Raw genomic sequence first — 15,060 nt, 5'->3', positions numbered from 1 at the left:
AGCCGTTCTAAAAATACACCTCAAATTAGATGTGGATCATGTTCTGGGGGATTGTGCACAAAGTGAAAGAGCAAGTCAGGGGGTTGGGTATAACAAGTCAGAGAGGGAAGGCGCACCATAGATCCAAGACCTCACCATAACCCAGTATGCTCATTAGCAACTCTGGAGAAACAGCGCTCAGCCACCAAACAGATGTTTCACATCTCCTATAGTGTCCCCAGTGTGTGTGTGTGTGTGTGTGTGTGTGTGTGTGTGTGTGTGTGTGTTGGGCACAGTCGAGGAGAGAGGGGAAGAAAACAAGGCAGACGCTGGTGTTTTAGCACAACATGAAACAAGCAATTTGTATGTTTGTGCTTGCAAGCTGCACACACTCCAGAGGACTGTGTGTGTGTGTGTGTGTGTGTGCACTGGATCCCATCATAACACACCAGTCATAAACAGATGCCATTTAGACTCCGGCTTTAACAGTTTCACTTTCTTTTTCCTCTTATGTGGCTCTTTTATGGTGGCTTTATGTTATTTTTTTGTGGCATATTAAAAGTGATTCAGGCTTATTAGTGCCACACTGTTGCTTACTGTACTGTAAAGAAAAAAAAAAACAAGATTAGAAGCAAATGCATTTAGCCACAGTGCAGATTTGTCAATCCATCTACATAATTAGTCACACACTCTGCAGCTGCAGGTTTCTGTTGAATAAACATAATCCTGCGTGCCAATCAGAGAGGCTTACACCGCCTTGTATGGTCTCCTCTCGTGCATGACATCATATTTTTAGCGCAACACTTTGACAGGAGGATTAGCCAGAAGTTTGAGAGAAGGAGTTAAATTTAAGACACTATACTTCCCGCATTAATAAAAATATGATTGGCTTATGAGTTGACGGCTTGTTACTGTAGGTATAATGAAGGCGGAGGAGCAAAAAGAGCACGCATGGCACCGCTGAACTGTTGGAGTTATGCATGTGTAATTCCACCAGAACGGTCGGCTCTCGTCTAAAAATAAACGTGCTCTTCATGATGTTGAGAACAAAAAAAATGTCAATGTCATCTCTGAACGAACTGGGTACGGCTGCAGTTGGGACCCACTGTACCGTGACAGAAAGGTTACCTGCTGCACAACTTTTTGAATTTTAAAAGCGGTGAAATGTGTCCACAGGTGCTGCATGCTTCGTTGCTATGCACCCACCGTTCTTCTTGTAGAAGTGGACCTCGGCCTGGTACTCCTCTCGGCCCTCCAGAGCCTTCTCCATCTGCTGGGCCACGTGCTCGCTGGTGTCGGCTCCGTACAGGAAGCGGCAGCTGCAGTTCTTCTGCATCACCTCGGTTCTGGTGAAGCCCGTCAGCTCACAGAAGCCGTCCGAGCAGTAGACGATGGGGTAGCCCCGGTGGCCCTGGGCGTTACCCAGCAGGAAGTTACTGTCTGCAGGGGGGGAGAAGGTAAAGAGGCGTTAGAGGTGTAGGAAGATTGTAGCAACAAACTTTACATTTTTTTTAAAACTCAAACCTCTCCAAATGGCAGCAGTAAATAAGGCCTAGCTGGGTGCATCACGCCGTAGCCTGACATTTGGTACACAATCTGTTCCTGCACTAGAATCAAAGTCTGTTTAGCCGTTTGAACTTATGTCAAAGCTTGCACATTAAAAGAAAACATGACTCAGTTTCGAGCGAAATTAATTTCCCCGGGCCATCAGCGTCGGGTTTGTGAACTCGGCTACGTTGGCTGGCGGTGGTCTGGACTGTTGGGGGCAGTTGAAAGAAGATATAAAAAAAAAAAAGCTGACTGGGGTATGAAAAGAGCACAGAGGTGACCGATTGATTCCCACACGGCTCTACATAATTGGATGATGTGAACCCAGAAAGGACTTGACCCTTACATTTAATAGCTGATTGGACTGCAGAGAAGTCCAGGAAAATGGAAAATGAGTCAGTGGAAAGCAAACATAAACACGAAATATGAATGAAAAGTCATGACGCAGAAGCCTTGAGGAGGATTGATCTGAGGCCACACTCGGGTTCATTTTCATAAAACGATGCTCCTCACCTGTTCATTGTGCATTAAGGTGCTGATGTCGTGATGAGTTTATGTGAATGTGGGAAAATTCAATCTGCTTCCATAAACTGACAGAGATGCAGGAGATCCATACGTGTAAATGTCAAATTAAAGCGGAGGAATATTAAATCTGGGGCTTTTCCATGTAAGATTTGCTTTCATTCAGCACCTGCTCTGCCTCTTTTCTCTTCATGCCTTAAGCACCACGGACAGTTCTCTCCCCTCTGCCGCCTTCTCGCTGTATCTTGTTTAGTTCTGTCTGACAGGACACAAACACTCAGCACCAGCTCCCTGTTCTGGGATCTCATCCCAGTAACTCCAGGCTTGCAGCTCTCGCAGACCGCACCTTTTGTTCTGCATACCTACACGTATTAATTTTTGTGATAGGCAGAGTTTGACGTCACGTGTTCCCTCGGTTGCTTAAAGCGAGTGACCTTGATGAGCCAAAGCAGATTCTTGCTGCGGCGTTGCTTCTTTGTTAGGCAAACAATTTAGGTATCTGTCTGCCACGTCTGCTAGCAGAGAGAGCTTTGAAATGCAACACAGCGTAAGCACAGCCTGTTCATCTCTCTGACATTTCTGAATATCATACAGCAGCACACTGTGTGGTGCTAAAACAAGATTAATGCTAACCGAGGGACTTCCAGTGACTTCCATTTTTGTATTTTTGCAATATTTGGTGAAGGAAAAAGAGCCTCGATCGCAGTATTAGCGGATATTGTAGGTGAACCACCACAGAGCATCAGGATCTGTGGCTTCACATGTGACTCTCGTTAGTTTTTGCTTCTTTATTATCGTTAATTTCAGCACGTTTGGCCACATTACTGCATTGATCCATCACTTTTTGCCATCTAGCTCATCCTTCCTGCTAAATAATCATTTGCTCATATTGCTTTCAGCACATTACAGCTGAAGGGTTGTTCTGACAATTACTGTGATTAAGATCATCGCACTAATTTGCATTTGGGATTCATCCTCTTCTCAAATGAAAATCTCTAAATATTACCAATTTATCAAAACATAATTTCTCTCTCTGTCTTTTTTTTTTCTTTCAAGTAAGCCGAGCTGAGGGCCAGATGGTTTGTTACACAGAACCATCTGAGAGTTTGTCTTGGAAACTGTTCGGGAAAAGGGCAGAGCACTTTCAAAAAATATTTGGCAGGTGAGTGGACGAGCCATCTGTCTATCACCGTCTATCGTGGACCAGCTCGCATTGAAAACACAGCCGGAGCTGCCAGTAGTTCCTTACAGGACGCTGACAAACTGTGGATCGGCCACGTGGCCTGGAGCCTGGCGAGGTGGATTCTCATGTGATCCTGCGAGTCTCATGAGAATCCAGCTCAGGTACGAGATCTGTTTACTGCAGACGTGGATCGCAGACTGCAGGTTGTTTGCACGGCAGAGAAGACGCATTGACTCGTATTTATCTATACGTTGGTGTAATTGAGGCAATATTTATGCATGTTTGCTCGCTGAAGTCACTATTGAGGCCTCAGCAAAAACCACTGACATCTCTCTGTTGTTTAACCGAAAACATCAGACTGCAGATTTTCTGAATGCCAAGCAAGAGAGGCAGCCCGCTGACAGACAGGCCGGTCTGAATTCTCCCGATTCCACAGAGAGCGAGCCTAAGAAGGAGGAGTATTAAACAGCTGCTGCCGTGCTTTCCACAATCTAGCACTTTAATTGGCCAGACTGAGCGGAAAGCAGTCCGTAGGGGATGTCTTTTCTGAGCGGTGACAACCTTTCTTGGGTTTGCAGCGAGCAGCAACTAAACTGTCACAGCGGAATTATGGAAAGAGACAGGCATTAGTCTGATCCATCAACAGGCAGAGGAGGTTTCGTAACCGCGCTATGGCTCGCTACTGTTCTCGCTCCCCAGACGTCGACGTGGAGAAACTGTAATATTTCGGTTCCACGGTCTGTTGGAGATCTTTGTGTTTAATAAAAGAGAGGCTCTGTTGTTTTTAATCATACATGAAGGCTTTTTTTTCAAAGGCAAAATCTGAAGACAGAGCGCTTTCTCACATCTAAAATAAAAGTTTGCCCTAGAAACAATGGCTGAACAAGATCGCCTATCCTGTTGGACGAAAGAAAAAAAACAACATGCCCTCTTTTTCATGTTCTATAAATTCCCAACACTCAGTGAGCCAGCAAGTGTCGGAGAGCGACTGCATTCATCTCTGGTTTATGTAATGTTTACCTAAGAATAGGTACGTCTCTACTCAGCATCCTTAAATCGGCCCTTTAAATAGGTCAAGGGCAGGTGTTAGCCATAAATCACCTGGTGAGGATGCATTAAAACCAACGAGCCACGAAGGAGAAACTTTTATGCTGCGTTTGAAGTTTGCCGCTTTACACTGCGGATTAGATTAGTCACTGAAGTTACCTGCGTGATTCAGAGCGTTCTACTCAAGTTGGGATGTCTGGACTCCCCAGGGCTTTGTCAGGTGAATTAAACCGCGTGCCATTTAGTTTTGAGCTTGAGAAAAATGCAGCTGAAGGAACATTTTGGGAAATTTGTTGGGACGCCTATGCAGTAAATGTGGTTATTTTTGCACCGTTTTTTGTACAGATCCAGCAACTCCAGCAATAATGCAACTGGTGCTGGTGGACACATTTCATTTTTTATTTCTTGCCATCCACTTCTTGTAAGTTCCACCGTCATGAGTATCTACAGAGTTGTATCAGTTTTCTCATAGAAAAAAAACGCATTTTCCAAAATGTCAGCCTATTAATATTAGATACTGATGCACGCTCTGTTTCCAAGTGGATGATTTTATATCTTGGAAAGAAGGTCTTTAACCGTAATGTGGTATTTTAAAAACACTCAAGGCTTCCACTTTATTTTCCTCAGTTGCATATTTACTTCTTATCTAATCATTTTGTACGCGACCAATCCGGCAGCCACATGAACCACTTTATAAACTGTTTGTGTTTGTGTGTGTGTGTGTGTGTGTGTGATTGTGTGTGTGTCTGTGACAATGCCTCAATTCTTAGGCTCTAATCCTCTGAGGGATATTGCTTCGAGTGGCCGCTCAGCCGCACCAGCTTCCTTAATTACACATCTGTGCTGACTCGCTACAACTGTAATCTGACATGATGACGCTACATGCTACTGCTAGCAACGAGCAGCCTGCATCGTGTCCATGTCACACGGGTTCTTCTGTGTATATAAAAGACAAGCTGAAGCCCCTGAGGCTTGGCCACTTCCTTAGCAGCTAATTAGCACGCAGTAGCATGTAATTACGGATTTGGGCAGATGGGTGAGAGGAGTGGACTTGCAGGGGAAAAGGTCACTGATTAGTAATTTCATTTTCTGCACTTTTGAGTGACACTCTTAGACCACATGTAGCACCAGACAAAAAAAAAAAAAGAAGCTCATTTTGAGTTTGTTTTTAACAAAACCATCTGTGCTGTTGTGATCCGATTCCCTGCAGTTATGTAGCGCCTTTATCCTGAGAATGGTACAAAGTGCTTTACAACGCTTCACACCCACTCACACCTAAATTCACACACTGATGGAGGCGGAGCTGCCATGTAAGGTGCAGACCTGCACATTAGAAGCAGATTTATTTCAGTGTCTTGCTCAAAAACACCACCATGCCTGGAGCACCTGGGGATCTAACCGCCAACCTTTGCGATTACTGAACAATCACAGTACCATCGGAGCACTTTTTTTTCCTCTCCACAAATGCTCAGATTGAACTTGCGAAACTGAAACCAAGTGGCTTCAAAAGGCGGCAACCACAAAAGAGCTTCGGCTATTCTCTGGCTTCTGTCTGAAGTGTTTTGGTCTCCTCAGCTGCCTATTAGGACCCGCTCATCAGCTGGGTAACAATGAGCTCCGTAAGGTTCAGGCTGACAGTCATCCCTGTCTCTCCTTTGGTTCCTCGGCCGCCTTTTAACGGGAAAGTGTTTAGGGAGAAAATAAACCCGCTTCTTATCTTTGCCTGCAGCTGCCCTGTGGTTACGCTGCCCCACAGGGCGACCGCTGCTGTCAATGTGGAAACGCTGCCGGGGAGGTCGTGTAAAGGAGCTGGGGGAGGTGGGGGGTGGCTGGGAAGGGACAGGAATGTATAGTGTAACAGTAAAACGCTGGAAGGTCTGGTGTTCAGGCTGCGTGACTCCAAAAAAAAAACAAAAAAAAAAACCTGGTGCACAAATACAGAAGTGATGCTGCGTTACCTGAACTCTGACCTCTGATAACTTCCCCACAGAGATCCAAAGGCGATTGTCACATAATAGAAAATCATCACGTGACAGAACACAAAGCCGCGGCGCTTCGATAAGTACGCACACATGCACACGCTTCCTTTGGGGAAACAGGAACGCTGACATTGCCACGAGCCAAACGTTGTGTGTGTCAAAGGTTACTGATTTAACCTGTTCTGACATTCTGCTTACAGTGAGGGGCGGGGGGAAGCCTGTATGAACTACAGACGTCATTTTCTCCGTCCAGGAACTGTTAAATCAAATTCTAGCTAAAATTGCTTTTAAATGTTATTCCTAAGGTCAAGCAGAGTCCAATCGATAGTTATGAACAGGAACAAATTACCCTGAAACCCCCCGATGACAGGAAAATGAGGAATGTGAAGCTTCACAGTAGATAATGACGGTGAGACAGCTTTTATGCTTTAAAAATGATGATACGAACCCTCAGAGTACACAGACAGTCATGCTCTGCACAAAGGCACAGTGAAGGATTGTTTTGCATAGTGGGGAAGTAATCTGAGTAATTATCTGAGCAGGCCGGATCGTAATGATGTTTACATAAATGTACTTTAAAGGGGCTGTCGAGGCACGAGAGCTGAGCTGGAGTGACACGTTTAATAACGTTTTTGGACAGAGTTCGCTCAGTCAGCGGCGGTGCTTTCTTTGGTTTTGCTGATCTGAATTCCTTCTTCACTCAGACTGATGGACTAAATAATCTATATTGTACAGAAAACATGTGACATCATCACTTTACATATTATTTTTTTTTATTCCTCAGCATAAAGCTTGTTGCCTCTAAGCGTATTGTGCTGTCTGCAAATTAGATTTTGACATGTTGGCAGATTTGAGAAAAGCAGAATTCAAAGATTTGATGTAGTGTTATTAAGTTTACGTAACGCGGCATCAAATGATATTTATCAGCTTGTCAAAGTGAACGGTGGTATTCTTATACGGGGACATGCAAATAGCGGTGCTTACATGAATAAGATGCTGCTCTCGATGGTGATTATTGCAAGAAAGCACACATCAGACTATAATTGTGACTTTGTGGCTCCACTTTCTTCTGTTTTGCTGATCTAAAAGCACATTTTGACTTCATATTCCACGACGTATAATTGCTAAAATATGTCACAGGCGTCATATTTGATCTACAAAAAAAGAGTACGTACACTTTGATGTGATGCAACGTTGTCCAATCTAATGTCTGTCTGCACTTTTGGTATTTGTGTTTTAACAGCAGACACTATTGTTTCCAAGACAAATTTCCTTTGGGAGAATAAAGTCCGTCTTATCTGATCTTATCTTGTGATGCGTTTGCAGATTTGGAATAAAAAATAAAACATTTTCCATCAACACGTTACGTGACATCAGTGGATCGTTTTTCACGTAATTAAATTTTGATTAAGGGTTTAACGTTAAGCTTATATTAAAAAATGTTTTTACAGAAACTATCTCGTATGAGGAATTTATCTTTTAAAAATCTGCTAAATCATACCTGGCAGGAAACGATATTTTAGCTTCGAGCTGCAGCTACGTTATCAGCTGCACGGGACAAGAGTGATATACTGACACTTTAAATCCATAAATGTTGATCAAATAAACCTTAAAATACGATTTTATTAAGTGTTTCAAAGCCTCCTTCAGACATGTTTAAGACATGTAAATACTCCTGGTAATACTTTCTGCAGAAACTACATTTGTGTTGACTTTAAGGTGAGTGATGATGTCACATGTAATGTTTGTGCATCTTTAAAATATAAAAACAGCCTTCTTGTGTCCAACTCTGGCCAGCAGAGCTAAAGCATCCAAGCAAAGCAACAAGAACACCGAGCAAAACAAACACTTTAGAGCCAAATTGTTTTCAGGCGAACGTGGAAAAGCACTTCTAGCCGCAGCAGCAGGTTGAAGGCGGTCTGAGGTGACTGAGGGCTGCAGCTGCTCGACCCACAACGCCGCTTGTTTTAAGACACAAGAGACCAGCTGCTTAATAAAAAGTCCTTGATTGCAACGCAAGTTCAAGTGTTTTCTTTTAAACCATCTTTTTCTCAAAGTGTTGGAGCATCATCTATGTCAAGTGGCGGGACCCTGTCACCCGGGCAACAGGAAGGAAGCTATTTTGAGCTGTGGGCACTCTGCCACTCCTCCAGGCACCACAGCCTTATGGTGGCTTCGAGAATGGCTTGGAAATTTCAAGAACTGGCATGTATTTGCAAAGATGTGTGTCCTGCTGCTTCCAACATGCTTTTATCTGTCTTGACTGTTGCTGGAAATCGACATTATTTGAATTATTCCATCACAAAAACGCAGGAGAAAGAATATGCACTCGCTATGAACGCTGACATACAGCGGGTGGAGTTTGTAGTAGCGTAAATGAGCAGCAGGACTGAAATACCACAACATGTGAACGAGGAGGAGTCATGCAGAAGATCACTACATGTTTCTAGATGTTACTGTAAACACCGACTAAGCCTAAAGTTACCGCTTCATGGTCGTATTCCTTCACACATCCATGCCCGTTTGACCTTTTGACCCTTTTGGATATAAAATGTCATCATTTCATCTTTAGAGATGAGACATTTGTGTGAAATCTGGTTGGAATTGGCTCATAAATTCTCCGTTTTATAACCAAAAATGTGTTTCACGAGGTCACAGTGACTTTGACCTTCGACCACCAAAATCTAATCAGTCCATCCTCGAGTCCAAGTGAATGCTGGTGCCAAACTCTTTCCAGGCATTCAAGAGATTTCAAACCAACAGAAGCAAGTTTTGGGCGAAAATATTCACATCAGAAAGGAATTATTTGTATCTAAGGACATTGATGAACAAATGCCGCCATTATTCACTGAGCCTGGAAGCAAAGTGTTTTTCCTCCTCCTGCTCCCTCTGCACTGGGAGGTCAGAGAGAAGGTTCAACCCCTCTGGTGATGGCAAGTAGTCCATGTTTAGCTCAAGGACTCTTCAGCAGAGCAGATGCAACACGGGGGCATAACCCCTGAGCTTCCAGGCTGAACTGTGCAGCACCCGCATCATCTGTGGATTCAGTGCGCGTCTTCTCATCTCTCAGATCTCTGGATTTCTATTTTCAACTCCAGTTAGTGTTCAAACAATTCCCGATAAGCGACGTGTCAGTGCGCCTTAAGATCTTGAGAGACGCTGCGCTTGAAAACCCTGGCTCAAAAGTCAAAGCTGCACACACTAAACACCAGCCGCACAATAATGTCGCCCAGTCCGCTGTGTTTATTTCACCCCGAGTGGCACCGAGAATCACTGCGAGTCAGCCGCTCGCGCTGCAACTAGCTGAGGGAGGACAGACTGAATCGACAAGCGAACAAACACAGACATCCCCGGGGCATTTGTTTACAACGAGCCACAACCTCCCCTGAGGGGGAACCAGGTACAAAACAAGAGAGTCAACCCGAGCAGAGACACAGGCAGTGTTTTCAAATGGCTGCAGCGTTGAAGCTAAGCGTGTGAGACAAACGTGAATGATTTGTGAAGGTCAATTTTTATGCTCGTGAAAGTGCAAACAAACTTTTGTCTACCGGGGGAACCAGCAGCAGCAGACGTGGCTTTAGCTGTGATGTTTGTGGTGACCAGAGAACAGATGTGTGTTGCTCAAGCAGGTGATGAAAACAATGACATTTTGACTCAGGTAGTGGCTCTCACAGAGAAAACACAAAGCAGCAAGTCTGTATGTTCTGTGATGACAATCTTTACTAATTTAGCTTTTTAATAACATTTTAAGTATCAGAAGAGTTGATGAGAAATGAAGGGACAATGGACTCAAACTCCCCAGCCTCCCCGTGTTTCCATTGTACTTACGGGTGCCATCGAAGCGTGTAGCAATGGTGTCCAGAAAGGTGTTCTGCGGGGCCAGGAGGCCCTTCATCACCGGCATCTTGACTCCGATGTGGGACGGCCAACAGCGGGCTGGAGGTCACACCATCCCAGAGGCACGGCAGGTGGCTTCCAGGGGGCCTCAGCGGGTGCGGGAGACTTTGAGGGTGACAGTCCAGTGCCGCTCGCTGGGACGCACATTTACAGTAGGAGCAGCCACCTTTCCCCGAGCGACGCCTCTCTGTAACACAATAGTGCAGGCTGGGGTGATTAAAATAGCTCCCTCCAGCAACGCAGAGGTGCAGCAGAAATTAAAGAGTTGCAATCCCAAAGCAGCTGCTCTGTCAAGCGAGGAAGGAGTTCAAGTCCAGGTGACTCTGAGATCCACAGAGCTTCAGATCCGTCCGCCCAGCTGTTGCTTTGTACGCACCTTTGACTCACAGAGCTGCGAGGAAGTTATCCTGTAAGTCCCGTTTATAAGAGGACCACAAATCTGCGTGACAAACGGTGACAGAGCGCGTGTCGATACCTCTGGCATCCCTAAGCTCAGTGATCTGTCAGGATGCTGTGGCAGAGTAGTTGCATCTTCTTGAGCTTTCTCCCCTCCTCGCTACTCTCTCTCTCTCTCACTGTCTCTCTCTCTCTCTCCGGCTCCCATCCACTCCTGTGATATCCCAGCCAATGAGATGCCTGCATCCTCTGTGGGGACCTGTTTTCATCTGTGGTGGGGGTATATAGACAGAGAGGGAGAGGTGGAGGAAAGAGGGAGGAAGGGAGGGATGCTTTTGGAGCGTCTGACAGCACCATTACACCCCACAAAGCTACTATCAGCACATGGCTTTTGTGTGCACGTCTGCAAATCAAGGAAAGATGGATTACCTGCATGTCGGTCAATGAAGCCTATTGTATTCAGCCGGACTGTGTGCCGTCGCGGTGCTTTGTCACAGGAGTCTAGCTCAGGGGGACATTGTCAAAAATTTTAGAGGTGGTGGGGGAAAAAAAATATTCACATTTATTTTTACTTACATCTCTATGTTGCTAAGCGAAGGGTATAAACACCGCAGCCCTAAAAAAAAACAAAAAAACACCTCATTCCTCGAGTACTGTTGGGTCAGACTTGTTGGTTCTAGTTGGATCTGGTCGCTGTCAACCCCTACAGTATCCTCGTCAGAGAATTAAGGTTCTGGGATAAAAGCCGCTAAGAGCGGATTAAAAGGATAAGCCTGGAGATGTTTTTCATGAGAACTTGATGCTAAACACACCAAACGTAACTCCCTTTGACCCGAGCAAAACTACACAGCTTAAGCCAACGAGGGAAATACCTCTAGAGAGTAAACGAACTCCTCAGCAACGAGTCTCCTTTTCTATTTTCAAAAGCAATTTTTTTATTCAATATCAATCTCATTAGAGTTCCAGTAATTAGGGAAAGATGACCCTTGGCTATTAATTTAATTAATGTGATTGTCATTAAATATTAACTGTTGTGAACTACATCAAGAAACCTGATGATTAGGGGTTATTTTGGGGGCAATCTGTTCTGCGCCTTTGTATATCAGCAAATTAGGTCTGTATGACGGCTGGCAGGAAGCGTCGCATTTCTATATTTAGTAAAAATTTAACATATCTTCAGTGTTTTGGAAGAAGTGTGAGGAAACAGGGAGTTGATTCTGTGGAGCAGTATTGAGCAGCATTCAGGGTCTAAGTTTTACTCCACTGTGAAGCACAATTGCTCCTTTTTTTTTGTTTTGTCACTGTGATTTATATAGTGCTGAAGGATGAAACCAGCAGCTGTATAGATTCGCCCAGAAGCGAGAAGAAAACACAGGCGAGGATCCTGCAACAACAATACATCATTCTGAAATGGTTTATACGCCCAGATTCCAATTAGCAGTCCGGACTATTTTAGCAGCGGTGTTTTCGAATAACTCAAAAAACAGACGCAGTAATAAAATGAAATATCTGTTTCTGTCCCTGCAAAGAGTCTAATCTTCATTTTCAAGACTATGCATCGGATGTAACTTCATGCAAACTGGGAGTCAAGTAAACAACAAAAAAAAAAATGATGAGAAAATAAATGGAAATGTACAAGTTTCTTGTGGGGGTGTTGGTAATCTTGGAAAAGTTGAGCAGATTCAGCAGCCGTGTGGGCGTTTTGCAAGTCAGAAATGGAAGAAAAAGAAAAAAAAAAAAAGATCTTTATGGGGAAAAATAAGTAGAATATCAGTTGTGATCTGACAGCTCTGGCAGCGACGGCGGACCTCTAAGTCGAGAGAATAACCAGGTCAAAGATGCACTGAATGATAATGACTCCTGCTTTATATTCTGGAGGCTGACATTTTAGGGGACAAACACATATGAAAGAAGCTGTTTGTAAAATTAGGAAAACCGAAAGTGCTGATTCTGATCTATTCTGTGTCTGAATAGGGGACAAAGAATCATCATTAACACACTGTCAGTTAGGAGAGAAAATGTGGTTAAAATGCACAATTAAAGCGTCGAGTGGGTTGCAGAGGTGAGCTGAATTTGGAGAAAGAAAAGAGAAGAGAGAGAGAGGGAAGAAAAAAAAGTGAGTGAAAGTAAAAGACAGGCTCGCAGACAGTAACGGAGTATTGTTCCCCCTCTCGGATCCTATTCAAGTCCTGGCAGCCATTCACGGCTTTCTATTTTTAATGGCCTCTCATTGTCCTTTCTTCTTGTAGTTCATCCATCTCTGCTTGTCACTAATAAAGAGGCTAATCCATTAAACATGCTCACTATCTACTCGGCAGTCTAATATGACAGAGTGACGCACAGATGGCCAGGTGAAACATTATCCCAACTACAATTCCCACAATTCTCAGCTCTATGAAGGGGCAGGCATCATGATAAGAGGAAAACTGTCTATTTTTTGGGGGGGAGGTGAAGATTTAAATTAAATGTTTATTAATATTGACAAAAAGGACTCTCATTTAACCATCTTCAATGAAAATCCGCTGCCTTAATCCGGACTTAAACTCCAAGATAGATAAGCTCCACGTCCGGCATCGTTCACTCGGCACGCAACGGCCCTTCGCTCGGTTAAACGCATCCTCCTCGCCTCAGCCAACCCATTGAGAAATCAGGTCTGTCATTCTCAAATCTTGGCTGTTTACAGTGAATTAACTTGTGAGCGAGCAGATGTGGACCCACAAGCTCCGGGTGTTTCTGTAAATCCGGCAGGCACGTGACGGAGACAGACGCCATCTTACTAAACACTAAACCAGAAAAATAAGACACGCTGTAATGAATGAACAAACACAGGGGGAAGCACGAGTTACCAACATGTCGCACTGTGAAACCCCACTAATTAAACTAAAGCTAAAAATATCACCGACAAGCGAATCATCTGCCCATCATTTGGATAGAACTTGTGAAGAAAGGCCTCCCTCCTAACGTGTCTCCCAACGGCTTTCTTCCTGCAAGTTCCATCCAGTAACTCAAAACACGCAAATCATCACTTATGTGGTTATCACCTTATGAAGCCAAAATAAAGCAAGAACAGTGTCAAAGCTCTGCTGAAATGGGACGCTGCTAAAAATATTAGCCCACTTTGTGAACAGAGGGACCTGTAGGAGAGAAGCAACAACACCGAAGAGTAACACAGAGTTTCTAACAAGGGCTTGTTCAGGCTTTGGATGCTTGTTTTCTTCAGCTTAAGAGTTCGGTCAGATTTCTCTGTGAAACACACACAACTCCGTATCAGAAGCTTTAAAGTCAAATTGACAAAATCTACTCCATTTTGTAAGCACTGGCTATACATTCTGTGTGTTTTGATCGGCTGTAATATATTAGTTTTGCTTGGTCAAGATCCAAATATCCTCGTTCGTAATTTGTCAAACCTACTCATGGTGCTTGTGTTTGGTTTAGCATTGTTAGCATTATAGCTTTGCCACCTGCCAGGGACCTGCAGGTACAAGTTAGCCTCAGGGTAACTTTTTTTTAATGTGTATTCATAATAATAGTGGTGTCTATATCACAGAATTCAATAAGGGGGCTGCAAGGTGGCTCGGTGGTTAGCACCGTTGCCTCGCAGGTAGAAGGTCGCCGGTTCGCATCCCGGTGAGGACACCTGGGACCTTTCCCCCGTGGGTTCTCTCTGGGTTCTCCGGCTTCCTCCCACAGTCCAGAAACATGTTGAGGTTAATTGGTGATTCTAAATTGTCCGTAGGTGTGAATGTGAGTGTGCTTGGTTGTCTGTCTCTAAGTGTAGCCCTGTGATAGACTGGTTACCTGTCCAGGTGAACCTGCCTTCATCCTGAGTCAGCTGGGATAGACTCCAGCCCCCCACGACCCTAGTGAGGATTAAGCGGTGGATAGATAATGGATGGATGGAGAATTCAATAAGGATGTTGGGGTTTATCAGTGTCCAATCCTGGTGTCCAAAATGATCAGCTCATCATCAAGCTCTGCAGAAGCCTGATAACGATCCTGATCATTTGAATCAGGTGTGTTGGAAGAAGGAAACATCTAAAACATGCAGGATTGTTGCCCTTGAGGACCAGGATTGGACACCCCTTGTCCATACTCTATAAAATGACTTTAAAACTCCCATTTGCCTGTGATGATGTTTAATGATGTACAATGAGAGGCCACTAACTCAGCTGAAGGCCTCAAGAATCCACTGTTGTAGTTAAAACAAGAAGGTAGTTAACTGCTGACCTGCAGCCTGAATAAAAGCTACTGCTCAAGTCTTAGACATAAGACTAGCTCCCCCTGGTGGTGCTTCACAAATTCCTGCTCCTGGAATCGTGTGAAACCAGCTGATAAGAGACATTTGTGAGGAGTTAAAGCAGGTAGACACTAAAAGTTGACCTCCTGGGGCATCACGATAGCTCACTTGGTTGAGCTGGCGTCCCATGTACAGGGGCTAAAGTCCCCGACGCAGTGGTCGTGAGTTCGAATCCGGCTCATGACACTTTGCTGCAGGTCCTTCCCCCATTC

The 15,060-nt window shown here is 44.4% G+C and overlaps 1 protein-coding gene across 1 annotated transcript in view; it reads right to left on the bottom strand.

Annotated features, from left to right (window-relative positions):
- The window catches only part of kcnh4b (potassium voltage-gated channel, subfamily H (eag-related), member 4b), a gene marked incomplete at its 3' end in the record, with an annotated part of 31,240 nt that extends 21,078 nt beyond the window's left edge, over positions 1-10,162 (bottom strand). The window contains exons 1-2 of the mRNA XM_008275479.1: positions 10,087-10,162; positions 1,186-1,419 (exon numbers count right to left, since the gene is read on the bottom strand). Coding sequence (XP_008273701.1) covers positions 1,186-1,419; positions 10,087-10,162 — 310 coding nt within the window. The remainder of the gene's footprint in view (positions 1-1,185; positions 1,420-10,086) is intronic.
- Between the last annotated feature and the right edge of the window lie 4,898 nt (positions 10,163-15,060).

This window comes from Stegastes partitus, unplaced genomic scaffold (genome assembly GCF_000690725.1).
Source record: "Stegastes partitus isolate 25-593 unplaced genomic scaffold, Stegastes_partitus-1.0.2 Scaffold52, whole genome shotgun sequence".
NCBI classification, from domain to species: Eukaryota; Metazoa; Chordata; class Actinopteri; family Pomacentridae; genus Stegastes; species Stegastes partitus.
Note: the sequence above shows the minus strand (reverse complement) of the source record. Positions and strands in the feature narration are given on the sequence as shown.